Raw genomic sequence first — 26,826 nt, forward strand, 5'->3', positions numbered from 1 at the left:
AGGTTTGGGTTTCCCAGTAGGGTTTCAAAACGGGGTTTGGGTTTCGAATTAGGGTTTAAAAACAGGGTAAGGGTTTCAAAGTAGGGTTTCCAAACAGGCTTATGGTTTTAAAGTAGCATTTCACGACGGTTAGGGTTTCGAAGTAGTGTTTCAAGACAGAACTAGGGTTTCAAAGTAGGGTTTCAAGACAGGACTAGGGTTTCAAAGTAGGGTTTGAAGACAGGACTAGGGTTTCAAAGTAGAGTTTCAAGACAGGGCAAGGGTTTCAAACTAGAGTTTCAAGACAGGGGTAGGGTTTCAAAGTAGGATTTCAAAACAGGGTAAGGGTTTCAAAGTAGGGTTTCAAAACAGGGTTTCAAAACGGGGATTGGGTTTAAAAGTAGGGTTTCAAAACAGGGTAAGGGTTTCAAAGTACTGTTTCAAAACAGGGTAAGGGTTTCAAAGTAGGGTTTCAAAATGGGGTTAGGGTTTCTAAGTAGGGTTTAAAAACAGGTAAGGGTTTCAAAGTAGAGTTTCCAAACAGGATTAAGGTTTTAAAGTAGCATTTCAAGACAGGGCTAGGGTTTCAAAGTAGGGTTTCAAGACAGGGCAAGGGTTTCAAAGTAGGGTTTCAAGACAGGGTTTCAAAACGGGGATAGGGTTTGAAAGTAGGGTTTTAAAACGGGGTTAGGGTTTCAAAACAGGGTAATGGTTTCAAAGTAGGGTTTCAAAACGGTTAGGGTTTCAAAAATGGGTTAGGGTTTCAAAACTGAGTTTGGGTTTCCCAGTAGGGTTTCAAAGTAGGGTTTTGAGACAGGGTTAGAGTTTCAAAGTAGGGTTTCAGGACAGGGTTAGGGTTTCAAAACAAGGTTTGGGTTTCAAATTAGTCTTTCAAAACAGGGTAAGGGTTTCAAAGTCGGGTTTCAAAACAGGCTTAAGGTTTTAAAGTAGCATTTCACGACGGTTAGGGTTTCGAAGTAGGGTTTCAAAACAGGGAAAGGCTTTTAAAGTAGGGTTTCAAGACGGTTTCAAAACGGGGATAGGGTTTCAAAGTAGGGTTTTAAAATGGGGTTAGGGTTTCAAAGTAGGGTTTCAAAATAGGCTTAAGGTTTTAAAGTAGGGTTTCAAAACAGGACTTGGGTTTCAAATTAGGGTTTCAGAACAGGGTTAGGGTTTCAAAGTAGGATTTCAAAACAGGGTAAGGGTTTCAAAGTAGGGTTTCAAAATGGGGATTGGGTTTCCAAGTAGGGTTTCAAAATGGGGATTGGGTTTCCAAGTAGGGTTTCAAAATGGGGGTACAGTTTCAAAATAGGGTTTTAAAACGGGGCTAGGGTTTCAAAACAGGGTTAGAATTTCAAAGAAGGGTTCAAAACAGGCTTAAGGTTTCAAAATAGCATTTCACGTTTCAAAGTAGGGTTTTAAAACGGGGTTAGGGTTTCAAAGTAGGGATTCAAAACAGGCTTAAGGTTTTAAGTTAGGGTTTCAAAACAGGGTTAGGGTTTTGAAGTAGGGTTTCCAGACAGGAACAGGGTTTCAAAGTAGGGTTTTAAGACAGGGGTAGGGTTTCAAAGTAGGATTTTAAAACAGGGTAAGGGTTTCAAAGTAGTGTTTCAAGATATGGTTTCAAAACGGAGATAGGGTTTCAAAGTAGGGTTTTAAAACAGGGTTAGGGTTTCAAAACAGGCTTATGGTTTTAAAGTAGGGTTTCAAAACAGGACTTGGGTTTCAAATTAGGGTTTCAAAACTGGGTTTGGGTTTGCCAGTATGGGTTCAAAATGGGGTTAGGGTTTCGAATTAGGGTTTAAAAACAGGCAAGGGTTTCAAAGTAGGGTTTCCAAACAGGCTTAACTGTTTTAAACTAGCATTTCATGACTGTTAGGGTTTCAAAACGGGGATTGGGTTTCAAAGTAGGGTTTCAAAACAGAGTAATGGTTTCAAAGTAGGGTTTCAAATTAGGGTTCCAAAACTGAGTTTGGGCTTCCCAGTAGGGTTTCAAAGTAGGGTTTTGAGACAGGGCTTAGGGTTTCAAAGTAGGGTTTCAGGACAGGGTTAGGGTTTCAAAACAAGGTTTGGGTTTCAAATTAGGCTTTCAAAACAGGGTAAGGGTTTCAAAGTAGGGTTTCCAAACAGGCGTAACGTTTTAAACTAGCATTTCACGACTGTTAGGGTTTCAAAACAGGGATTGGGTTTCAAAGTAGGGTTTCAAAACAGGGTAAGGGTTTCAAAGTACAGATTCAAAACAGGGTTAGGGTTTCAAAGTAGGGTTTCAAAACAGGCTACGTGTTTCAAAGCACAGTTTCAAAAAATGGTTAGTGTTTCAAAGTAGGGTTTCGAAACTGGATTTGTGTTTCCGAGTTGGGTTTTAAAACGGGTTAGGGTTTCAAAGTAGGGTATCAAAACAGGCTTAAGGTTTTAAACTAGCATTTCATGATGGTTAGGGTTTCGAAGGAAGGTTTCAAAACAGGGAAAAGGTTTTAAAGTAGGGTTTCCAAACAGGCTTTAGATTTTAAAGTAGCATTTCACGATTGTTGGGGTTTCCAAGTGCAGTTTCAAAACGGGGCCAGGGTTTCATTGTAGGGTTTCAAGACAGGGCTAGGGTTTCAAAGTAGGGTTTCAAAACGGAGATAGGGTTTCAAAACGGGGATAGGATTTCAAAGTAGGGTTTTAAAACGGGGTTAGGGTTTCAAAGTAGGATTTCAAAACAGGCTTAAGGTTTTAAAGTGGGGTTTCAAAACAGGACTTGGGTTTCAAATTAGGGTTTCAAAACAGGGTTAAAGTTTTAAAGTAGGGTTTCAAAACAGGGTTTGGGTTTCCAAGTAGGGTTTCAAAATGGGGGTATGGTTTCAAAATAGGGTTTTAAAACAGGATCAGGGTTTCAAAGTAGGGTTTCAAGACAGGGTTTGGGTTTCAAAACAGGGTTAGGGTTTTAAAGTAGGGTTTCAAAACAGCATTAGGGTTTGAAAGTAGGGTTTCAAAATGGGGTTTTGGTTTCTAATTAGGGTTTAAAAACAGGGTAAGGGTTTCAAAGTAGGGTTTCCAAACAGGCTTAAGGTTTTAAAGTAGCATTTCTCGACGGTTAGGGTTTCGAAGTAGGGTTTCAAGACAGGGCTACGGTTTCAAGGTAGGGTTTCAAGACCGGGCAAGGGTTTTATAGTAGGGTTTCAAGACAGGGTTTAAAAACGGGGATAGGGTTTCAAAGTAGGGTTTTAAAACAGGGTTAGGGTTTCAAAACTAGGTTTGGGTTTCCCAGTAGGGTTTCAAAACGGGGTTTGGGTTTCTAATTAGGGTTTAAAAACAGGGTAAGGGTTTCAAAGTAGGGTTTCCAAACAGGCTTAAGGTTTTAAAGTAGCATTTCTCGACGGTTAGGGTTTTGAAGTAGGGTTTCAAGACAGGGCTAGGGTTTCAAAGTACGGTTTCAAGACAGGGTTTAAAAACGGGGATAGGGTTTCAAAGTAGGGTTTTAAAACAGGGTAAGGGTTCAAAGTAGGGTTTCAAAACAGGGTAAGGGTTTCAAAGTACGGTTTCAAAACAGGTTTAAGGTTTCAATGTAGGGTTTGAAGACAGGGTTACAGTTTCAAAGTAGGGTTTCAAAACAGGGTTTGGGTTTCAAATTACGGTTTCAAAACGGTAACGGTTTCAAAACACTGATGGGTTTCAAAGTAGGGTTTCAAAATGGGGTTACGGTTTCAAAAAGTAGTGTTTCAAAACAGGGTTAGGGTTTCAAAGTAGGGTGTCACGAATGTTAGGGTTTCGAAGTAGTGTTTCAAAACAGGGTCAGGGTTTCAATGTATGGTTTCAAGTAGGGTTTAAAAGTAGGGTTTTAAGACAGGGTTTCAACATGGGGACAGGGTTTCAAAGTAGGGTTGTAAAACAGGGTTAGGGTTTCAAAGTAGGGTTTTGAAACAGGCTTAAGGTTTTAAAGTAGGGTTTCAAAACAGGACTTGGTTTTGAAAGTAGGATTTCAAAATGGAGTTTGGGTTTCAATGTAGGGTTTCCAAATAGGGTTTCAAAATGGGGTTAGGGTTTCAAAGTAGGTTTCTAAATACGGTTTGGGTTTCCTAGTTGGGTTTAAAAATTGGGTTAGGATTTCAAAACAGGATTTGGGTTTCCAAGTAGGGTTTTAAAATGGGGTTAGTGTTTCAAAGTAGGGTTTCAGGACAGGGTTAGGGTTTCAAATTACAGTTTCAAAATAGGGTAAGGTTTCAAAACAGGGTCAGGGTTTCAAAGTAGGATTTGAAGACCGGGTTACAGTTTCAAAGTCGCGTTTCTAAACTGGGTTTGGGCTTCCCAATAGGGTTTCAAAATTGGGTTAGGTTTTCAAGACAGGATTAGGTCTTCCAAGTAGGGTTTCAAGACAGGATTAGGGTTTCAGACAGGGTTAGGGTTCAAAGTAGGGTTTCAAAACAAGGTTTGGGTTTCAAATTAGGATTTCAAAACAGGGTAAGGGTTTCAAAACAGGGTTATTGTTTCAAAGTAGGGTTTCCAAACACGGTAAGGGTTTCAAAGTACAGTTTCAAAACAGGGGTAGGGTTTCAGTTTCAAAGTACGGTTTCAAAACAAGGTTTGGGTTTCAAATTAGGATTTCAAAACAGGGTAAGGGTTTCAAAACAGGGTAAGTGTTTCGAAGTAGGGTTTCCAAACACGGTAAGGGTTTCAAAGTACGGTTTTAAAACAGGGTTAGGGTTTCAAAGTAGGGTTTCAAAACAGGATTAGGGTTTCAAACAGGGTTAGAGTTTCAAAGTTGGGTTTCAAGACAGGGTTTGGGTTTCCAAGTAGGATTTCAAGACAGGGTTAGGGTTTCAAACTCGTGTTTCAAAACAAGGTTTGGGTTTTAAATTAGGGTTTCAAAACAGAGTAAGGGTTTAAAAGTAGGGTTTCAAGACAGGGTTTAAAAACGGGGATAGGGTTTCAAAGTAGGGTTTTAAAACAGGGTAAGGGTTCAAAGTAGGGTTTCAAAACAGGGTAAGGGTTTCAAAGTACGGTTTCAAAACAGGTTTAAGGTTTCAATGTAGGGTTTGAAGACAGGGTTACAGTTTCAAAGTAGGGTTTCAAAACAGGGTTTGGGTTTCAAATTACGGTTTCAAAACGGTAACGGTTTCAAAACACTGATGGGTTTCAAAGTAGGGTTTCAAAATGGGGTTACGGTTTCAAAAAGTAGTGTTTCAAAACAGGGTTAGGGTTTCAAAGTAGGGTGTCACGAATGTTAGGGTTTCGAAGTAGTGTTTCAAAACAGGGTCAGGGTTTCAATGTATGGTTTCAAGTAGGGTTTAAAAGTAGGGTTTTAAGACAGGGTTTCAACATGGGGACAGGGTTTCAAAGTAGGGTTGTAAAACAGGGTTAGGGTTTCAAAGTAGGGTTTTGAAACAGGCTTAAGGTTTTAAAGTAGGGTTTCAAAACAGGACTTGGTTTTGAAAGTAGGATTTCAAAATGGAGTTTGGGTTTCAATGTAGGGTTTCCAAACAGGGTTTCAAAATGGGGTTAGGGTTTCAAAGTAGGTTTCTAAATACGGTTTGGGTTTCCTAGTTGGGTTTAAAAATTGGGTTAGGATTTCAAAACAGGATTTGGGTTTCCAAGTAGGGTTTTAAAATGGGGTTAGTGTTTCAAAGTAGGGTTTCAGGACAGGGTTAGGGTTTCAAATTACAGTTTCAAAATAGGGTAAGGTTTCAAAACAGGGTCAGGGTTTCAAAGTAGGATTTGAAGACCGGGTTACAGTTTCAAAGTCGCGTTTCTAAACTGGGTTTGGGCTTCCCAATAGGGTTTCAAAATTGGGTTAGGTTTTCAAGACAGGATTAGGTCTTCCAAGTAGGGTTTCAAGACAGGATTAGGGTTTCAGACAGGGTTAGGGTTCAAAGTAGGGTTTCAAAACAAGGTTTGGGTTTCAAATTAGGATTTCAAAACAGGGTAAGGGTTTCAAAACAGGGTAATTATTTCAAAGTAGGGTTTCCAAACACGGTAAGGGTTTCAAAGTACAGTTTCAAAACAGGGGTAGGGTTTCAGTTTCAAAGTACGGTTTCAAAACAAGGTTTGGGTTTCAAATTAGGATTTCAAAACAGGGTAAGGGTTTCAAAACAGGGTAAGTGTTTCGAAGTAGGGTTTCCAAACACGGTAAGGGTTTCAAAGTACGGTTTTAAAACAGGGTTAGGGTTTCAAAGTAGGGTTTCAAAACAGGATTAGGGTTTCAAACAGGGTTAGAGTTTCAAAGTTGGGTTTCAAGACAGGGTTTGGGTTTCCAAGTAGGATTTCAAGACAGGGTTAGGGTTTCAAACTCGTGTTTCAAAACAAGGTTTGGGTTTTAAATTAGGGTTTCAAAACAGAGTAAGGGTTTAAAAGTAGGGTTTCAAAACAGGCTTATGGTTTTAAATTAGCAGTTGGGTTTCAAGACGGTTAGGGTTTTAAAACAGGGTTAGGGTTTCAAAAGGGTTAGCGTTTCAAAGTAGGATTTCTAAACAGGAATATAACAAATCAGAATGCTATGCATCTATTTAGTAAGGTCACAAATTATTATCAAGTCTACAGAGAAATTTGGAAATTAGGATTTGAAAAAAGTGGAATTTTAAAATCCCAAACGGGTAGGAACCCTGTACTATAGAGTGAAATATTGTTTAAATATTATATATATATATATATATATATATATATATAGCAATTGAAATATATTCCTGTATGTTTAATGAATTTGTACATTGTTTACTTTTTGATTGAACAACTGAAATAACTAATTATTCCAATTTATTGCGATGACTCTATTATTGAGTTTTTATAACTACTTTCATATGACCCCAAAATTAAAAAAAAGAATATTGACCAATTCATCGAACAGTTTAAAAAGGCCAAAAAGAGAAGGAAAATCAAGTTTCTGTACAGGTAACTCTTTATTTCACTAGCAACCCCTCCAAAAAGCCACTAATAAATTAATCTAATGCCCTTCACATTCATTCAAAGTGCAACAGGCCTTCTGGGCATCAAACCCTTTTACCCTTAGCAAAGTTGGCACATAACACCATTTTTTTTCACCTCGTATGTTCCGTCATCATCATTCTTGTCAGTTGGCAAGCAATTAAAAATGGCTTCATTTACATCCCCCACCTGCCTGATCAGCATTGATTCCTTCCAGCTGAATGAACAAGCAGGCAAGTCATTGTTCTTGAGTCAAAAAAATAATAATCTGAGTTGGTACATCATAAGTGTTTCTTTTTTGGGAGGGCAGGGAAGTGTGCCATCATTGGTTCCGGATAAATGTCATCCCCAGCCGTTGTCGTCCTCCCAGTTGAGGTCGTCCCCATCGTCCCAACCGTCTGCTTCAGCCTGTGAAACAGAAAGACACGTTTTCAGTGGTCGGGCCGATTTGTTTGTTTCTGTCCAATCGCGTTTCCTACAGCCTCTGTTTATATAATGTGTTAAATATGACATTTCTGTGTGTGCTTCATCCGGCCATCCATTATGATTATTTTTTTTAATAGCCTCATCAGGGTCGCGCAGCCAATTGCAGCGTACATGTAGACAAACAAGCATTCACATGCACAATTACACCTGGGGACAATATAGAGCCTTCACTTAACCTAACATGAATCTTTTTGGATTGTCGGAGGAAGCCGGAGCACATGGGGAGAACATTCTAACTCCACAAACACAGGAAGACTGGAATCCAGATTCAAAACTTGGACCTCTGGATTGTGGGGCAGAAACCACTACTTCACCATGTTCACCTTGTTATCCGTACATGGTTTTAATACCTAAAAGGAAGTCTTGTTTAATCCAAAAATCCTTAACAGATGATTTATGATCAGTGACTACCACTTTAATAGATGCCTAAATTAATCATCGGGTGCGTCGTGCTCTGAAAGAAATTTATGCCTCACCTAAATTTAACAATTCTTCCCTCTCGAGGGAAAAGTAACAGGCGGTTCAACGAATTAGATGTAATCTTTTACATACGATATGGACGGTATACATTATATGCTGAAATAATGCTAATCTTGTCTCAATTTACCCACAAATAAACAGTGTGAAATCTGGGCCTGTTTAGTTGAACATAAAGCTATTTTGGCAACAACTGGATCCACTGGTCAATTGGACCTTCTGCCATCTCATGGAAGAGCATTTGATATTGTTATGCCCGTCACTACACGTCGCTGGCATAGATGGATGAAGAAAGATACATTATTTGTAGCAAATAAATAATTTCCTTTCAAGATTAAATGGGGGGATAAAAAGGTAAAACCGGCTCATTTCCAGCAGCACAACGCATGACGTCTCACGGCTGAGTGGTTGGGAATCACCTGGTCTAACAAACACCGTGTTGTGCACTCACCTCAGTCACGCTGGCGGCAGCAAACTTGGCAGACAGCATTGTTGTCGTCGTGTCGACAGCAGAGTTGTTTGACGTCAGTCCCGCGTCGCCACCCGCGCTATTAAGTGTGAGCAGAGCCGGCGAGGACATCTTGATCTCCGGCACCATGTCCGCAAACAAATCCAGCTCTGGGTCTACTTCCTGTTGCTGCTGCTTCTTCTTTACCTTGATGGTGAACTCCTCCCCGAGATCTCCGAGCCCCCGCGGTTCTGCGTCCCAGCGGGCTTGGGGTCCATTGGCGGTCGATTGGCCGGTCGTGCCATTGAGATCAGTTTCAGGGGTTTGGAAAATCCCAGTCTTAGTGGCTCGGCGGTTTGTTTTCCAGCAGGCGTGGTGAATACAACTGCAGCTGCAGCTGCAGGGGAGGCATCGCTGGTGGCTTCAGTTTCCTCCTCAAAGTCATCCCAAGGCTCTTCTTCAGCTTCTCCTACAGCCTGGCACGTTCTGCTGGCCGGATCCGAGGCCTCGATGAGGATCCGGACCGGCTGGCTCTTTCGGTCCTCGCCGTCGTCTGGATCGCTCCAGTCGGGCCAGTCCTCCCCGCGGCCTTTGGGCGAGTGTGCTGCCTCTTCGGGGCTGGAAGTGTCCGTGTCACCGAGCTGACGGAAGCCATTTAAGGGCAGGGACGTCGGTTTACTGATGCCTGTAAAACAAAGACACCTGCCTGTTACACTTCAGAAAAACAGTATATTTCTTTACATTCTCTTTTATGTTTTTATACATTACAGTGTTATTTTTCATGATTATAAACAGCACGGCTGCAGCTAGCAAATATTTTTAGATTAGATTACAGATTATTTGACAGTTTAATCAGATAAAAATTCATTTTCCATTATTAAAACATTATTTCAGGATTGTAGAACTATTCTTGAATGTTCAGGTACTGCCTGTTTTGCTCCTTGTTTGTCGTCTCCATACTGTATTACTGTCACCTAGGTTACTGAATGTCTATGTACGAAGATGTGCAATGTACATGTGACCTGTGACGAAAACATTCGATAAGATCAGTTTTTTAAAAAATGTCCACAAAACGTTGCCACACCTGATGTCGGCTCCAGCCTGTAGTTTCTTGAACTCTCGCTTTTCCCCCAAAATCGCCTCGCATTGCCCTGAAGGAGGTCTTCCGGCGGTCTGGGGAACAAATTCAAAACCTTGGAAGGCTGCTCTATCTGAGGATAGGAGCCTCCAATGATGTGGACGGGTGACGCTACAATGAGAAAATAAACGGTCAGCTTCCAAACTGGAATCTTAAACTGGGTGCCCTTTGCAGTGTCGACCTACTTTCCGGCGTGGCCTCTGCCGACCTGGTGAACTTGGGAGTGGTGCGTTTAAAGACCTTGGTTCTCTCTCCTCCGACCACCACCTGAGCCCCTAGCAATGGCACCAACACGGCCAGACTCTGCAGCGTCATGGCAACCAGAGCGTCGTTGGTGTCTCTCATTCCAAGCAAAACCTACAGACGGAAAATGTTTGCGTTTGTCGCCATTTATCATGAAAAACTGGCAAGAGGAGTGATGACATTAATTATGTAACGTGGACTTTTTTGACTTTGTAGCTTACTTTGAATGGTCGTTTTGTTAAAACTATGCAAGAAGCCAGTTATCATGAAAGACAACATATATTCCATAAAATGGACCCCTGCTATTCGCGGGGGATAGGTCAGCGTATAGTGAAAAACAGTGTATAATTGACACCCATTAGAATCGCATTGAAAAAAAAAAAAAGAAAAAATAACTTGACGCCCATTAGAATTGCATTGAAAAAAAAAAAAAAAGAAAAAATAACTTGCTTCCCCCCCAAAAAAGAAAAGCAGAAAAAGAAAAAAAAAAAAGGAGTTTGGGGGTATCCACTGTGGATTCTTATTGTGTTATCTGTCCTCTCTTCTTCCAAAAGAAATCGACCTCATGAAAGTCACAGTGTACCTGAGGTAGGATCTGAATCTTCAGCTCCTCATGGGAGAAGAACTGAGCGTAGATGTGGATGTGCGTTAACAGCACCATCCGCACGTGTTCCTCGTTGACTTTGAAGAGCTTGAGCAGCTGTGGGATGACGTGCTTGCGGTAAAGGGCCACAGACAGCAGGCATTCATCGCCGCTACTGCAACCTGTCCCAGCAGACGAGAGGAGAGTAAATAATTTTGGTAAATGAATTCCTCATAGCGTCATGTCTTACCTTTCTTTGGCTTAAGGAGATGTGGCAAGAAGCTTTTGACGGCCGTCGGCTCGGCAAACACCAGGGAGTTGAGGAGTTTGGGGACGAGACGTGCAGCGGTCAGTTCCTCGGGGAGGCTCTGGACTCTGTCAAGAAGGAATCTGCACAAATGGGGAAAAAAAAAAAAAAACCAGATATATGTCCAAATAAACTTCAAATGACTATTAGGCCAGCATAGTCGACGGGTGGTTAACAAGTCTGCCTCACAAGTTTGGAGGTTCTCCGCCTTCCTCCTACCTGCCTAAAACATGCATGTTAACCGAAGACTGACTTGTCCATAGGTGCGAATGCTCGATTATTTATAGTTAAAGATTCAAACCTGGGATCTCACAGCTGTGAGGCAGACGTGCTAAGCACTAGCACATCGTGTTTCCCCCAAATGAATTTCAACCACGCAAAAAAAAATAAAAAATCTTTTGTGCCTCACTTGAAGAACTCATTTTTTTCTTCCTCCGTCTTGAGCGTGAGGCTGGTCAGAAAGTTCATCACTTCCAGAAAGTCGTTCCTGCGCAGAACAACAAGCGTGCTGCGTGTTTAAACAAATAGCAGCTCGGCAAGCGACAACAACGCGACCTCGAACGCACCTGAAAAAATCATGACTCAGCAGGGAGCTGAGGTAAGGCCGACGAGAGGGGTCAGAGTTCAGCGGGCCCGCCTGCAGCGTCTTTTTCAGACTGTCGGACAGCTCCTGCGACACTGCACAAAGAGGGATGAACGCGTTTATTGTGAAGACATATTTAGTTTATTAATGAGGTGTGCCGTCATTTTACTCACCGTAACCATTCAACAGAGGCAGGAGAGCCTCGAGCATGGAGCCAAAAGAGTAACAGTCTCGGGAGTGGGCGTGTTTATCTGGAAGCATTTTAAAGCCCTCTACCTGAAAACAACAAATATCTTTAGGACCCAAAAAAATATATAAAAGTCTTCTTCATTGTGATGACTGCGAAGGGGTGTGTTCGATATGCTGACCTGCTCCTCTGGAGGAACACAGCTGGCATCTCTCACGCTCTGAATGCTCACAAGAAACTGAGAAGAACATCACGCATCATACTTGACGTTAAAATTTGACGGCAACATGTTTATTTTCAAACACATATACACATACTGTACATACAATGCTTTTATTTCAAATCATCTGCCTCCATTGAAATAAATGGAAATCACAATTTGTTCCAGCTCCCCAATTTTTTAAACATTTTTCATAATAAAAAAAAGCCCTCTACAGTATTTATTATACTTAATAAAAACATTGTAATAACATCGGTAAAGAATTAAACAGTTTGTGCATCGTGATTTGCTACTCAAATGCTCATTGACATATTGCGCGTCCTGTCTTGGTCACCAGAGGGCAGTATAAGACAGAAATACATGATACATGAAGAAGAGCGTTCACAACTAAGTGACTCGGTAAACTGCAGTAATATTAGTAGTTTTTCACAGAAGCTAAAGAATACATGCCTGTAAGTAATGTTACTGTATATTGTCTGTCTTGTGTTGCTGCTCCGTTTCCTCAGTGTGAGGACTGTGTTAATTAAATTTACCCAGCTGAGACGTAACAATAAGACCAAAATCGGAACTGCTTGCTTAAAGACATATTTTCTGACAAAGGCAGTTCAAAAAGTAAAGTACAGTGGTACCTTGACTCAAAAGCGCACCCACTTAACGAGTCTGCAGAGTTATGAGCCGTCGCACGGTTTTGATTTTTTGCTTGTTATATGTCCGCTTCGAGGTGTGTCATCCTACCTCTGGAGTTGCTTCAGAGAACTTGCAGACTGTCTCCATCCCTCCTAATTTCCAATGTCCATCTTCACTGACAAATACAGACGAGATGCACACGTTGTTGTGGCTTGATTTACCCTGGCGGTTCAGGACGACAGGTAAGCAAACATCCAATGTATATATATATTTTTTCAATACTGTTTCTCTAGCGACAGCGGTAGCTGGCTCACTCTCTCGTGCAGAAAGACGATTGCCTGCAAGAGGTCGTAGATTCCCGCACAGATCTCTTCGGGGGACAGGCTGTCCAGCACCAACTCCAGAGGCTTGACGCGCTCCGTCACCAGGTGGACGCTGCCGTCCTGCACTGAGCAGGACAGGAAGCGCAACAGGCACGGGTGCCTCAGGGTCTTCAGGTGCTGTGGCAGATGTCAGTTTCATTGCATTAAGAACTGTAGACTTAGATGACTGAGTGACTTATTATAGGTTTATTATAAAACTGTTTGGACGTGTCTGTACTATTTCTTTTACTATTTGGATTTTGATGGAAAGGGACCTTAAAAAAAACTTCATGCCTGAGGAGCTGAGATTCCAGTGTTATCAGACTTGGCTGTTTAGCTTCAAGGTCAACGTCAAGTCTAGAAGTGTAGCAATAAAGCAGATTGAGTGGTTTTGCTGTGAAAGACATGAGCCAAGTACTGGAAGCCCCCTTAGCGCACACGTGTGCAGATGCGCATATTGAGACGGCTAGTTAAATACAATCTTAAATACAATCTTATCAGTACACACAGTGAGAACTTTAAGAAAAGCACAAGTTATCACACGTGAATGCTGTTCTCACATTTTAGCCAATGGCAGGTGTGAGGCTATATTAAATGTTATCAACACATGCAGTGGGAAACGCTAGCAAAGTACAAGGTCATACTTTGTATATAAGACCACGTTGGCTCACTGTATAGTCGCCTCTTCCGGGAGATGCTCGAAAATTAATTTGAATTTTTTAGAATACATTATTTGGGCTCAGAACCTCCTCGAGGTCCAGTTTCTGTCTCTTGTTGGACTTAATAATTCTCAAGAAAGATTTTAAGGACTTATCTAGATTTTTCTCAAAATAAAATTTTTTGGTTGATAATAAACATTACCGTAATTTCTCGTGTATAATGCCCACCCCTGTATAATACGCAAAGTTGAACTAAAAATTCTGGAAAACCCTTCTACCTATGTACAATGCATTTTTACAATGCATGATTTTGCTTCTACCCATATGATCAAAACGTAGTATTATGTTCATTTTGTATTTTTTTTGAACACGCAATACTTTCCATTTACTTGCCCTTATTTTAAAATTCACAGGCCGACTGTTATTTGATGTGTACAATTCTTTAAAGACAACATGAAGGACCAGGTGTAACATATTTTATTTAATTTTAATGGAATTCAAATTAAACTGAAAAAGCATTTCAGAAAAGCAATATCTTTAAACAAAACATAACCATAAAGCAATTAATGATGGTTGTATTTAAAAAAAACAAAAACAAAACAATATTTCACAAATTCTGCCTGGGTATGTAAACGTATGAGCACAACTGTACATATATGCAGTCATACGTACCCCTGGCATATTGGAATGAAAATGTAGGCTACACCGTTTTTATAACCTCTAGGTGGCAGTGGCATACAGGAATGAAAGTGTACAGCTTTTTCATAAACTCTAGATGGCAGCATACATTTAGAAAATGTAAAAGTTTGTTTTCATGTTCCCCTACACTTATGTATAATGCACACTATTGACTTTTGGCAATTTTTTGGGGAAAAAAAATTTGAATTATACAAGAGAAATTACGGTAATATTCAAAATCTTTGCAGTACACAGACACGAAGGGCCCCATGACAGGGTTTTCCTTGGGCCTCCAAAAGACTATATGCAATTCTGCGAATATGACCAAGTTAGTGATTCGGGCACTTTCCGCCTTGTGTACAAATTCAGGTTAGGTTACCGCCCTAGGAACAGAACTGCCTCGTAAACCAAGGACCCGCTGCACTGTGTTAATACCGTAACCGTGGGTTCAACAGCTGGAATGGGGTGGTGAACATTTTTTATTTTTTATTTTTTTAAATAAACATACCTTAGCCGCTTTATTGACCTTATCTTCATTGCCGCGCTTGTGAACAAACACGGAAGCAACCTTTCCGTCCTGGAGCACCGCCGAGAACATGGTGAGACCGAAGGGCAGGCTCAGGAGGGGTTCCTCCAGCGTGCAGCTGCGCACGGCGCTGCTCTCGGCGCCCATGGCCACTCACCTTCCACTGCACCACACCTGAGGGATTATTTTAATAATCAATTCATCTGTGAATAGGCAGCACGGTGGACGACTGGTTAGAGTGTCTGCCTCACAGTTCTGAGGACCGGGCTTCAATCCCCGGCCCCGCCTGTGTGGAATTTGCATGTGCTCCCCATGCCTGCGTGGGTTTTCTCCGGGCACTCCGGTTTCCTCCCACAACCCAAAAACATGCATGGTAGGTTCATTGAAGACTCTAAATTGCCCGTAGGCATGACTGTGAGTGCAAATGGTTGTTTGTTTCTATGTGCCCTGCGATTGGCTGGCAACCGGTTCAGGGTGTACCCCGCCTCCTGCCCGATGAGAGCTGGGATAGGCTCCAGCACGCCCGCGACCCTCGTGAGGAGAAGCGGCTCAGAAAATGGATGGATGGATGGATAATCTGCAAATAATGTTTTTTGATTAATCAAAGAATCCGTTTTTAAAAAAAACTTTCATTTTGAGCTCTTTATTAAAAAACAAGACATTATTTCAAAATTGACAGTTCAGTTAAATTAATTCCGATTCTGTTACTGGCTTGGCCCGTAACATCCATCAGAAAATCGGCAAACATGTTGCTCATTGTTTTCCAAAGTAAAAGCAGATGTTTGCAAATGTCTTGTTTTGATTTGACACAAAGATAATCAGTCTGCTTTCATGGAGGACTACAGAAATTGGAGAATATTTAATGTTAAGAGGATGAAATTCCCAGGATTTGGACAGATGTAAATTAAACTCGGTGCGAAACAATTAATCAATTATCAAAATAGTTGCCAATTAATTTGATAATCAGTTAGTTTTCGATTAATTGTTGGAACTCTACTAAATTTATTTGTTCTTTTTATTTTGGCAGAAAATCTGTTCCACAATGTAAACATTTAACAGATATTTAAAGCATTTGCTTTCACCAAATCCCTTGTTAACATAAACTGAACAATAGTTACATACTAACCCTATTTTCTATTTCTGATTTGTTTTTAAATACTGTATTTACAGTTTATACACTAATGCACAATGTAGAAACAGTTGTGTATATGTCATCATTCCATTTATGATTGTTCACATTCATGTGCATGGCCCTCTGAGCCAAATCCTAATTATGAAGTGGCCCGACGCCGAAAATGAATTTGACACCCCTGCCGTAGTGGATTGAAAACATTAAATTTAAATAACTAGATTTATTAAAAGTCACTGATGGTGTAGTGGTCTATTCGCCTGACTTCGGTGCAGGCACCACCATTTACCTGCTGGACTCCACTGGGAACGGGGAAGACGTTAGCCAAGCCTCGTTAGTTTCCTTGCTAGCTGGCCATTGCTCCGTCTCGCTCTGTAGCCCGGACCGCGTCCAAACCACCATACGGCGCTTTATAACACTTATTAATTCAAGCGAGTAGAATAAAAGGTCGAGTTGTTGTTTACAAAAACGAAAGCAAACGAATGAGGATCATCTCCACTATGCTAACTTGCTGTAAACACGGACACTTCCGGTATGGATGAACCCATCCCAGTAGGTTAATACATTCGTAACGTGTAGAAATTCCTATTTACGTCTAGTTGTTGGAGGTATTCCATATATAATGACAAGAAAAACTCTCACAATCAAAAAGACTTCCTAAAATATTTTTTCGCTGATAAAATAAATCGGGACGAAATAAGAACCACCCCTGTTTGCAGTGCTAATGGTCTTGACTACAGTGGTGCGAGGTAGTGACGCTTTGGCAATGTGACTTCTGCCATATTGTGGCCAAACAGTTTCTTAAAAGTTCTCCTTTTACTGAACTGATTAAAATATTATTAAAAGGAAAATATTTTATTTTATGCATGCACTGCAGGCTCTGGAATTATTCATGGTTGTTTTTTGCTTCAAGATGTTGATTCCAAGTGATAAAAGAACCTTTAAAGTGATATAATAAACTAATATAATATAAAATACCCCAAATATATTCGTAAATAAAACACTCTTTTTTTTTCAATTACGTTTTTAAATGTTAAAATATTTATCAAACATGAATGCAGCAAAGAAAGTCCTGTGATTCGAGATGACAATTTTGGTTGCGGCCTTTCTTGTGTGGTGTTTCTATATGGATCACACAGCAACATGGTGGTAAGGTTGACGTAAAAAGCATTATCCTTATAGCATTCTTGTACAAGTCATTTTTTGAAAGCACAAACTCAACAAACAAGAAGAGTCCAGTTGCCTTAAACCTTTGCAGATTACCACATCCATCCATCCATTTTCTGAGCCGCTTCTCCTCACTAGGGTCACGGGCGTGCTGGAGCCTATCCCAGCTGTCATCGGCCCAGATTACCACAGATGATGTGAATTACTGAGAATCTGCACAGACAAAGAAAAAAAATAAAAACAATTATTATTATTATTTTTTTTTTTAACTGATATTGTGACAGTAAGTTAAAACTGACTCAGGCAATTTTTCTATTAAACTGTCAAACTATTAAGTTAGGTCACTTTTTTTGTGTGATGGCTTTCACAATATGTGCATCTAAGAGATGAGTTTAAGTGGGGGAAAAAGAAATGTCTGAATTCAAAAATGTCAACAGAGGAAGTGAAGATATGACTTGTGGTCGGTTACTTTGGCAATAACGCAGTTGCAGGAAAACAACATTCATGCAGATTCATTCTGAGAGAAACATGGATGAGCTCGGTAAGGCAACTTTCTAATGTTATTTTCAGTGATTCTCAAATAACTCAGTTGACCCTGAGTTTAAAGCAAAACGATGTATACTCATGATTTAGAACATGTCTTATAGGCGATGTACATGCTACAGCGCATAAAAGTAGTTTCCCCCCACTCACTAATGTCAATGTTGTCTTTTTTACAATTGCTTGCAGTTTTCGAATGACTAACTTAATGGTGTACTTTCACAGCCTAATGAGATTCAATGGAAAAAAAAAAGATGGGTCCAAAATATGCATTAAAAAAGTTGATAATGCTCACATTTGATTGACATTCTCAGCGGTATTCAATAAACATGATTGTTTTCGTTGTTCTTTCTAATATGACATTACGTAATATTTAGCAAAATGAGTATGGCAAAAACATTTGCAAAAGCTGTCAGTATAATGCCGAGCAGTTCCACACCACTGACAACTGTATCGTACAATCATCATAACAAACATTGTTCGATTAATACCATCATTAATATCTGTACAGGTGCACCAAGCGTGAAATAAACAGGGTTACATAATTCCCACGAGATTCTTTTAGGAAATTTTACTTCTCTAAAAAGTTCTGACATCACTTCCTGAGGAAATGTTTGCACAAGGGAACCTCAAAAAGATGACAGAAACATCTCTTGCAATCCAAGATAGGCTTCACAGGAAACATAATCACACCAACCTGTTACACTGTTTACGCTGCAAAAAGTGCCATTGTTTTGGTGAAAGTGTAGACTATAGCGTTTAAATTAATCCTTGTGAGTGTCTGAACGTGCTGTATCGTGTTCCAGATTTGCTTTTGGAGGAGCTAGCCCTCAATCCGACTGCTTCAGAAGGCAGTCATGCAACCTCTGGAGAGGTAAACGTAAAGCAAGCACAATATCCCACTCACACTGAACACAGCTTTCTAATAATTCATTCATTTAATGATTAAAGATCGTGTAAAGTACATTTGTAAATTCACTCATTCATTCATTCATCCTCCGTTCCGCTCATCCTCATTAGGGTCGCGGGCGGGCTGTAGCCTATCCCAGCTATATCCGGGCGAGAGGCGGGGTATACCCTGAATTGGTCGCCAGCCAATCGCAGGGCAAATTTGTAGATTTGTTTCGAAATACATATTTACATTTTTAAAGATAGTAGCTAAAAATGTGCAAAGACTGAGAACTATGTAGTACTCAATTGTGATGATATGCACCTTCCCGTCGGATAGTCCGCTGGCCCTGGTGGCTTTAGAGCGCCTCGTTGTAGGCCGTGAGTGCACGCATTGTCAAGGGGCGAGGCGGAAGAGCTGTGACACTGGGGTAACTGATTAATGGCAGTACCTTAAATGGCAGCCCCTGCTAAAGAAAAACACATTTTAAAAACAGTTTTCGTTGCTGGTCTTGCTGGTGTCACCAGCATGCTGTTGTTGCCATGCTAGTAGCTGGTGACACCACCAAGACCAATACGAAAACACAACAAAAACAGCATATGCTGGTGAGCACCTTGCTAGTCTGCTGTTTTTTTTTTTTAGCAGGGTTAGAAGTGATATTTGATTGACAGTTGACAGTGGAGCAGGGCGTGGTTTCATCATATTCAGCGGACATGCCCACAGCATCTGAGAGAGGCGAGAACGATTTTTCATGATTATTGAAGCCTCATTTTATATATCAGGTGATTATCTTTTTTTTTTGAAATCATTCACATTTGTCAGGATTGTTAACAACACTCTTCTCCGTGGTGCCACATTTACAATTTACATTAATTTTCACTTTACAAAATGAATAACTACATTTGAATAAACACATTTTTAGAGAAAAAAATGGCTCGATTAATGCAACAAATATTACAGGACTCTTGATAATGTAAATGTTCGGGAGGCTTATGTACCCCGAGAGCCATACTTTGCTCATCCCTAAAAAAACATTGCTTCATCTCGACACTCTCTCAACCAACAAGTAAATAATTGCAGGACTGAATAGTGAAACATCCATCCATCCATCCATCCATTTTCTGAGCCGCTTCTCCTCACGAGGGTCGCGGGCGTGCTGGAGCCTAATCCCAGCTGTCATCGGGCTGGAGGCGGGGTACACCCTGAACTGGTTGCCAGCCAATCGCAGGGCACATACAAACAGACAACCATTCGCACTCACATGCACACCTACGGGCAATTTAGAGTCTCCAATTAACTGCATGCTTTTGGGATGTGGGAGGAAACCGGAGTGCCTGGAGAAAACCCACGCAGGCACGGGGAGAACATGCAAACTCCACACAGCCGGAGCCGGGGATTGAACCCGGGTCCTCAGAACTGTGAGGCTGACGCGCTAACCAGTCGGCCACCGTGCCGCCTGAAACATTATCGTTTAAAAGGAAAAACGGAATATTTTGTTGGTTTATTTTATTATTCCTTGTTTTTCTGCAGGTGTCAGCTGCAGCCAGCGCTGAGACTAAAAAGGGGTCTTACCTGGGAATTTTCAGGTGTGCACTCATCTAAATACAGACAAATATAACATCCACAGTTGAACACAATCCATTTGTTGACGCTGGTCTGGCTTGTTTGAACTTTATTTTTTTATTTATTTAATTTTTTTCTTTGCCCGTTGACATCAATCATATTTGAGCTCATCCATCATGAACCCTTTACCTGGGCAGGGATTTGTCAAGTAATATTCTTTATATAAATCAATTGTACAATGAACTTAGCCATGTAAAGACATTAAATACAACTAACAAAAACAAAAGTACGAGCATGACATTTTAGCTTGGCACAAACAACACTGCTCATCACCAAAAGAACCTTCAGTTATATTTCTTTTTTTTTGTATCACTCAAACCTGGCATTTGAACAGAGGTGTGTAGACTTTTTATATCAACTTTACTAGAGTATCTAATGTTTGTGGCTCTTATGATGTTTTAGTGAGTCACCCCCTCTCCAGGGAGCTTCCCAGGACTCACCCACCATAGAACTGGACTCAATTTTGCAAGATCTGATGAGCCTGGGATCAGAGGTGAGTCTTGTATTTTTTCACATCTACCTGACAGTCAAAGGTTCTGGGTTTGACCCTTAGCGCCGACCTTTCAGTGTGACTTGCAATCAGTCCAGGGTGTCCCCCTCCTCTCACCCAAAAGTCATCCTGAACAGTCTCCAGCTCACCTGATAAGCAGTTAATGAATGGACGGATGGCTGAACGTGTGAACTTTACCACTCTCATCAAAAGGGGGCAGCATTGTTCCAATAAGCACGCTAATGCGACACCATGTCGCCATCCCTCAGCTGACCTTTGAGCAAGCGCCTCATGTCCGTCCTCTTATGTCCTCACAGGATGCGGCGGCTTCACCGCTTTTACAGGAGCAGTCTGTTGAGAAGAGAACAAAAGATGGACATTGGGATTTAGATGCAAATGCTTCAGCAAGGAGCAAAGACACAGACAGCATTGATGATCTTCTCGGAGGACTGAGCACTGACTTGGAAAAGATCGGCGTCCACACTGCAGCCAAGGGCCACTGTGCCGCCTGTAACAAAGTTATTGTGGGGAAGGTACTAGAAGGCTGCACTAACCAACAACACGGAAGGCAACGTGTTGCTGTAGACTTGAATTTTCAAGTGGTTGCCAGGGAAATATCTTGGATCACCTCTCGCACACACTACTGATATGTTCTCACATCCAAAAATGTATGAGAGTATTTTAGTAGTGTACGTTTGTGAGTAATGTGTGTGAGCGCATTTCAGTAAAGTGTGAGAGTATTAAACCAAATCATTAGAGTAGTGTGTGTGAAAGCATTTCAGTAGTATGAGTGAGTGGAAAGATTTCCACGGTGTGTATGACAACGTTCTAGCAAGTGGAAAACAAAGTTTCAGTAGTGTGTGAGTGAAAAGACGCAGTTGGCTGAGAGTATTTCAGTAGTGTCTGAGCATGTTTCATTCGTGTCTGTGAGTGAAAAAATTCAGTAGTGCGTGTGATCGAGTTTCAGTTGTGTGTATTATAATGTCAATAGTGTGTGTGTGTGTGTGTGTGTGTGAGACATAATCCTGAAAGATGTCCTCGACAGAGCCTCATACGAACTGTTTCTGTGCCGTTTTGCTCAGATAATCACAGCAATGGGTGAAATGTGGCACCCGCAGCACTTTGTGTGTGCGGTGTGTAAGACGGAGCTGAGCACCACAGGCTACTTCGAGAGGGACGGACGTCCGTACTGCAGGAAAGACTACGAGCAGCTTTTCGCGCCGCGCTGCGCCTACTGCAAAGGGCCCATTGTGCAGGTGAAAGGTCATTCATTTGCAGTCATCTACATTAAACCAACAATGGGCACATATTGACCAAAAAAAAAAACTAAAATTCACTCCTATGGATAATTGAGTCTTCAGTGAACCTAACATGCATGTGGGAGGAAGCCTTGTACAAAGGAACATATGAAATATAGGACATCTATGCCATTACCATGACAACCCCAGATCACCAACAATAGTGCGGCGTAATGCAATGAACCCCATCCTATTCGCAGTTTGCTATTCACCAATTCATTGTTGAGCGCCAAAGCCCTGACTCATTAGAAAGTTGCTATTGGTGTCAAGGAAGTGCAGTACATTGAATTCATACATCTTGGCTGTCAGGGAGGGCCTGGGTTGTTTGTGCATGTTACGGAAAGTCTTAGTTTTGTAAGATGAGTTAGAAATGATAAAGTATTTCGTTATCACTGTTGAGTATATAGGCACTTCTTTAAAAAAAAAAAAATAATATATATATATATATATATATATATATTATACAGAGCTGTATGCAGTGCTTCTACAAACTTTGCTTCACTCTTGAAAAATCCGATTTCATTCATATTTATACACATTCTTTAGCATGACTTAGCATCTAACCATTACTTTCCCAATTGGCAAAGGTGTGTTTTGCCTTTGCTGATGCGGCCATTAACATGAGCAGAAAGCCAAGCGTCTCTTATTGCTGCTTTAAAAATCTTTATATATAAGTACCTACCATAGCTAAGACAACATAAGCAACGTTATATGTTATGTAAACAGCCTATTTTTTTCCATTCATTTGGGTGATCACGGGTGAGTTGGAGCCTATCCCAGCTTTCACACCTACAGACAATTTAGAGTCTCATGTAGTTTTATTCCACATTTAATACTGTACTTCTCACACTCAATAGAGTTATACAGCATACCAAAGTCAGTCATTGGGGATTAATGTCCAGTAAACTCTACAAAGTCCAACATAATACTGTAGAGTTGGTAATGGCGATATTATAAGTCATTTGTTGATATTTTGTGTGGCAGAACATCCTGACAGCTCTGGACCAGACATGGCATCCTGATCACTTCTTCTGCGCACACTGTGGAGACTTCTTTGGCGATGACGGTACCATGACGAAAGCTGTGCAAGCGGCCTTCTGAAAAAGCAGCCACTGAGGTCACTGCAAATGTGCGTTCAAAGGTTTCCTGGAGAAGGACGGGAAGCCTTATTGCTCCAGGGACTTCTACCGCCTCTTTGCTCCCAAGTGCGCAGGCTGCGGGGGGTCAGTGTTGGAGAACTACCTGACTGCAGCCAACGGCACGTGGCACCCGGAGTGCTTCGTCTGCGCGGTGAGCAAATGCTTATTAATACTTTGTTATTGTAATTTTTTACTGTAGATTTTTAACTACGTATCTGCACTTTCTACCACTTACTTTTTTCACTCTCAGCACATTCAAACACATTGAAATAAAAGAGGTAAATAGAGAGGGCTAACGGAAACCGCTGTTGAGAGCTTAATTGATTGAGAGCTTTGGGTTAGGCCCAAGAACAATTAGTGGTGAATGTGTGCTGTGCCTAAAAGCCACAAACATCTGGCGTGAAAAAAAAATAAATAAATCTCTGTTTAATCTGGGGAAAAAAACAAAAAACACATACAGGTAAGATGTATTATTATTATTATTATTTTTTAGCATAAAAGCCTTATTGCCCCTCCCCCCCTCATTGTGCCAAGTTATCAAAATAGGAATTGTATATTGACAGTAACAATTAAATGGCTCGTAAAGTATTTTTTTATTATTTTGTCACCAGATGGTAGTACCTTTTTACATTCTAAGCATGCAGCTGAATTTCACTCCTACTGTTTTCTGTAAGGGGGCCTTGCTACTGACATTATGTGTGTGTCGCTAGTACTACTAGATTTTTAGGGTTCAAATTGTATATTTCACCACAAGATGTGGCGCTACTGCTACTGTAGCTCAATTAAAAAGGAGCAGTGGAGTTTCAACTGTCAACTGTCAATCAAATATTTCCTACGACCTGGAAAGATATTTGGGCTACTTCGTCTAGTACCTTCCTTATGCCTAAACCTCCCAACATGTTTGATCTGTGAAAATATATTTGCTTAAAGCCTCCAGTGGCTGGAAAATATCCAACCGGGTCATCGCTGTGCTTTTCACTGCGACGATGAGGCGCTCTAATGTGGCCACACCAGCGCGAAGCCCCTAGCCACACATTGGTTGTCAAGTGAGACTTTTTAAAAATGTAATTCCCCTTTGCTCTGTCGTTTTTCCTCTGAGTGATGCGCACACACTCGCGGCCAACAACAAGGCGCTCTACAGTGACCACGGCATCAAACGATTTGAAGGGAAGATGTACTAACAAAACAACAACAAAAAACAGGAAAACTGAAATAGACATTTTAACGCTTTATCTCCGCATCTGTTCAGCAATTAGCTTCAAGCATGTATAATGTACTTAGAGACACATTTCTGAATTCACATACAGGATCTTTAAATAGTCCGTACTTTGTTTTACGTTTAATGAAATAAGGAGTTGAATCAGTATTTGTTTTTACACAGCTATCAGTTGTTCTACTTTAAGTACAGAGTATTAAGTCCTTTTGCCACCTCTGCCCTTCCAGGACTGTCTGAAGCCCTTCTCTGACAGTCACTTCATGGAGCTTGATGGCCGCCCGCTGTGCCAGACGCACTTCCACTCCCGTCAGGGAACTCTGTGCGGCGGCTGCCATCAACCCATCGTGGGCCGCTGCATCTCGGCTCTGGAGAGCAAGTTTCACCCGGAGCACTTTGTGTGTGCCTTCTGTCTGCAGCAGCTCAGCCAGGGAATCTTTAAGGAAGACAAAGGCAGACCATATTGCTCTGCATGCTTTAACAAACTCTTTGTGTGATGTGTAAAGGTGTAAAAACAGCAACATTAAGACTCGGGATTAATAAATGCTTTATCACTGAGGTTAGGATTTAATTGTACACCTAGGGGACAAAAATATTGGGCCACACCCTTTAACCCAAAGGAATCCTAGAGACATTTGAATGAATTCAAATAGCATGTAGGTCGAATTTGCCAGGGAATATTCAGTTTTTCATAAAACAAAATATCATCTTTGTGGCTACACACAAACCCGACATGTTAATTGAGATTAAAAAAAAAATGTTCCATTGAAAACCATTGATATTGGCAGTTTGCTGTCACACATTTATCTCAACACAAACCAATGCAGTCTTTAATGTTAAGATTTCAATTTGGTCTACTGCCCACTAGATGATGCTCCTTTTTTCCATTCAAAGCATGCAGCTTTATATTTCAAGCTATATTCCGTTACCAGCTGGTGTTACTTTTGTTTTGAAGTTGTTTCAATATTTTGTTTGTTAAGTGTGCCTTACTACTGAAATAATTAGCGTCACTACTGTACAACTGGCTTTTCCAAGGTTTTATACTTTGCCGCCAGATTGCGCTGCGTATTCCCATTCAAAGCATGCAGCAAAATTATTATTTTTACTTTATTGTTTTATCTAAACGTGCCTTGCTTTTGAAATACTAAATGTATGTTGCTACAACTACTGGATTTCAAAATATCGAAATAACCACTTTTCACATCCAAAGTTTCATACCTTCTACTCTTGTGGCGATCATGCACAAACCGTGTATGGACAACAACTACTCGTCCTAACTGGTCTTATCAAAATGCGTATTTTGAATTCATTAAGTCACTGTTTTTGTTCGACGCACACGCAGGAAGATATTCAACTGATGTAGCATATGTAGATTTTGCTCAGGAAGTCTTAAAAGCGCAAATGCCACATCTGTGCTGTCCATGGTCCGCAATAGCCAGTTTGCCGGCGATGCACTAACATATGTCGACACTGAACAAATTCCACTTCTTCAGCCCCCATCCCTCCTCCAAAATAAAAAAATTAATCCATGGATATGTGGTGCACAGTGCGTAAAAGTCACCCGAACGTCTTTGTTCTGGCATTGACATACGGACAAAGACAGTGTGCTGGGAGCACGACCGAGCAGCCGCATGCAAGCCTTACATCACCTAACACGTTGCCAAGCATCCAGTGGAGAGTTGAACTCTAGAATAGTGGAAACTTAGCTTGTGGAGTGACGAAGCATAGTCAATCTACAGTATATGTACAAGTCTGATGGACGTCTCTGAGTTGGTGAATCCCACGACGATGTTGGCTCTTTGTAAAGCTTGATAGATGACGGATAATACTTGTCGTTTCAAGGTAGGCCTTAATTCTAGAGAAGGGAAATCACTGGAAATAAACAAGCTGAGTAGAAATAATCCAAATAGTAAAAAAATAAAATAAAATACTGTGGATATGTTAAGCTCGGTAACACACACATTCTTTAATGAATGTGATTGCTCCTCTCGCTAGTTATTAATGATGCCCGCCAGCTTGCATAATATAAGTAAACAAAACAATTCAAAATAAACATAAAAACACTCATATGTCAAATAATCTTTTAATAATACAGTACTTTATAAAAATATGCAGTAATGATAATTAAATAGAGTGTAAAGAATGAAATAGCCCACCGTGCCGCCCGCAGTGTAATACAGAGATATGGATATACATAGAGAAGAGGTGACATCACACCTCATCATCAGTAATATTAGTTGTTCTGCGCAGATTATTCAAATATCTGTTGCTTAAAGGTGTTATAACACCACCAGAGAGATGCTACATGCAATGGTGTTTCCCATTATCTGTTAGCATTAGCATTAAGCTACCGGCCTGAAAGGCTCAATGGTGTGTTCGTTTTAAATACATATTGTGTATTTCTCTTGGTTTTATGTTTAGTGTCGTTTTGGAAGTGTTCATGTCCAACTTCAATATCAGCAAGGAGGATTTTTTTCCCCCATGCTCTCATTTTTAGGAGTGTGTTCACAGACATGTTTGAAATGGGTGTTAGACATGTTATTATTTGCTCTCCATTAAACTGCTTTAATGTCCATATATCTTGATAGCTTGCAATGGCGGAGGCTGGCGTAGGATCGCCACGCCAACCGGAGTTTCCTTTGACACCGATTTCCCCCAACACTGCACGCACTTCACCCTGCAGACGCCCTCTCCATCCTCCACACTGACTCCTTCATAGCAGCACGTGGAAGATTGAGGAGGGGACTTGAGTCAACAAATTCGTTTTTACTGTAGCTGTAGCGTCCAAACGTCACTGCAGCGCTCCAGCAACTCATTCCAGGTGACGACAGATGTTTAGACCGCAAATTGCTCTCGTATTTTATTTTATTTTTTGAGGAAAACTGTACCGCTGATGTACTTTGCGTGTTGATTGATATGATTCATTCATTCCGATATA

General features: G+C 40.9%; 2 protein-coding genes across 3 annotated transcripts; one reads left to right on the forward strand and one right to left on the reverse strand.

The window, feature by feature from the left end:
• Window positions 1-6,832: 6,832 nt before the first annotated feature.
• Window positions 6,833-16,055, reverse strand: scyl3 (SCY1-like, kinase-like 3). Its single transcript, XM_061683453.1, is given in 15 exon segments — window positions 6,833-7,284; window positions 8,291-8,526; window positions 8,529-8,972; window positions 9,372-9,536; window positions 9,611-9,782; window positions 10,252-10,433; window positions 10,502-10,641; window positions 10,968-11,045; window positions 11,125-11,236; window positions 11,315-11,417; window positions 11,510-11,566; window positions 12,284-12,397; window positions 12,490-12,675; window positions 14,383-14,574; window positions 15,819-16,055. Coding segments are annotated over 14 exon segments (2,220 nt in total). The 5' UTR covers window positions 14,548-14,574; window positions 15,819-16,055; the 3' UTR covers window positions 6,833-7,218.
• Window positions 16,056-17,147: 1,092 nt separating this feature from the next.
• lpxn (leupaxin) lies at window positions 17,148-26,461 on the forward strand. 2 transcript variants are annotated; one of them, XM_061684469.1, is made up of 9 exons: window positions 17,160-17,237; window positions 18,043-18,110; window positions 19,656-19,711; window positions 20,151-20,241; window positions 20,556-20,771; window positions 21,321-21,494; window positions 22,521-22,602; window positions 22,678-22,826; window positions 24,119-26,461. In XM_061684469.1, the coding sequence occupies exons 1-9, from the start codon at window positions 17,201-17,203 to the stop codon at window positions 24,383-24,385; spliced, it is 1,140 nt and encodes a 379-aa protein (XP_061540453.1). In that variant the 5' UTR covers window positions 17,160-17,200; the 3' UTR covers window positions 24,386-26,461. The 2 variants fall into 2 exon arrangements, with proteins under 2 accessions (XP_061540454.1, XP_061540453.1); XM_061684470.1 differs by lacking the exon at window positions 18,043-18,110 and having other exon boundaries at window positions 17,148-17,237.
• The last annotated feature ends 365 nt before the right edge of the window (window positions 26,462-26,826 follow it).

The sequence above is a fragment of the Phycodurus eques genome, chromosome 8 (assembly GCF_024500275.1).
Source record: "Phycodurus eques isolate BA_2022a chromosome 8, UOR_Pequ_1.1, whole genome shotgun sequence".
NCBI classification, from domain to species: Eukaryota; Metazoa; Chordata; class Actinopteri; order Syngnathiformes; family Syngnathidae; genus Phycodurus; species Phycodurus eques.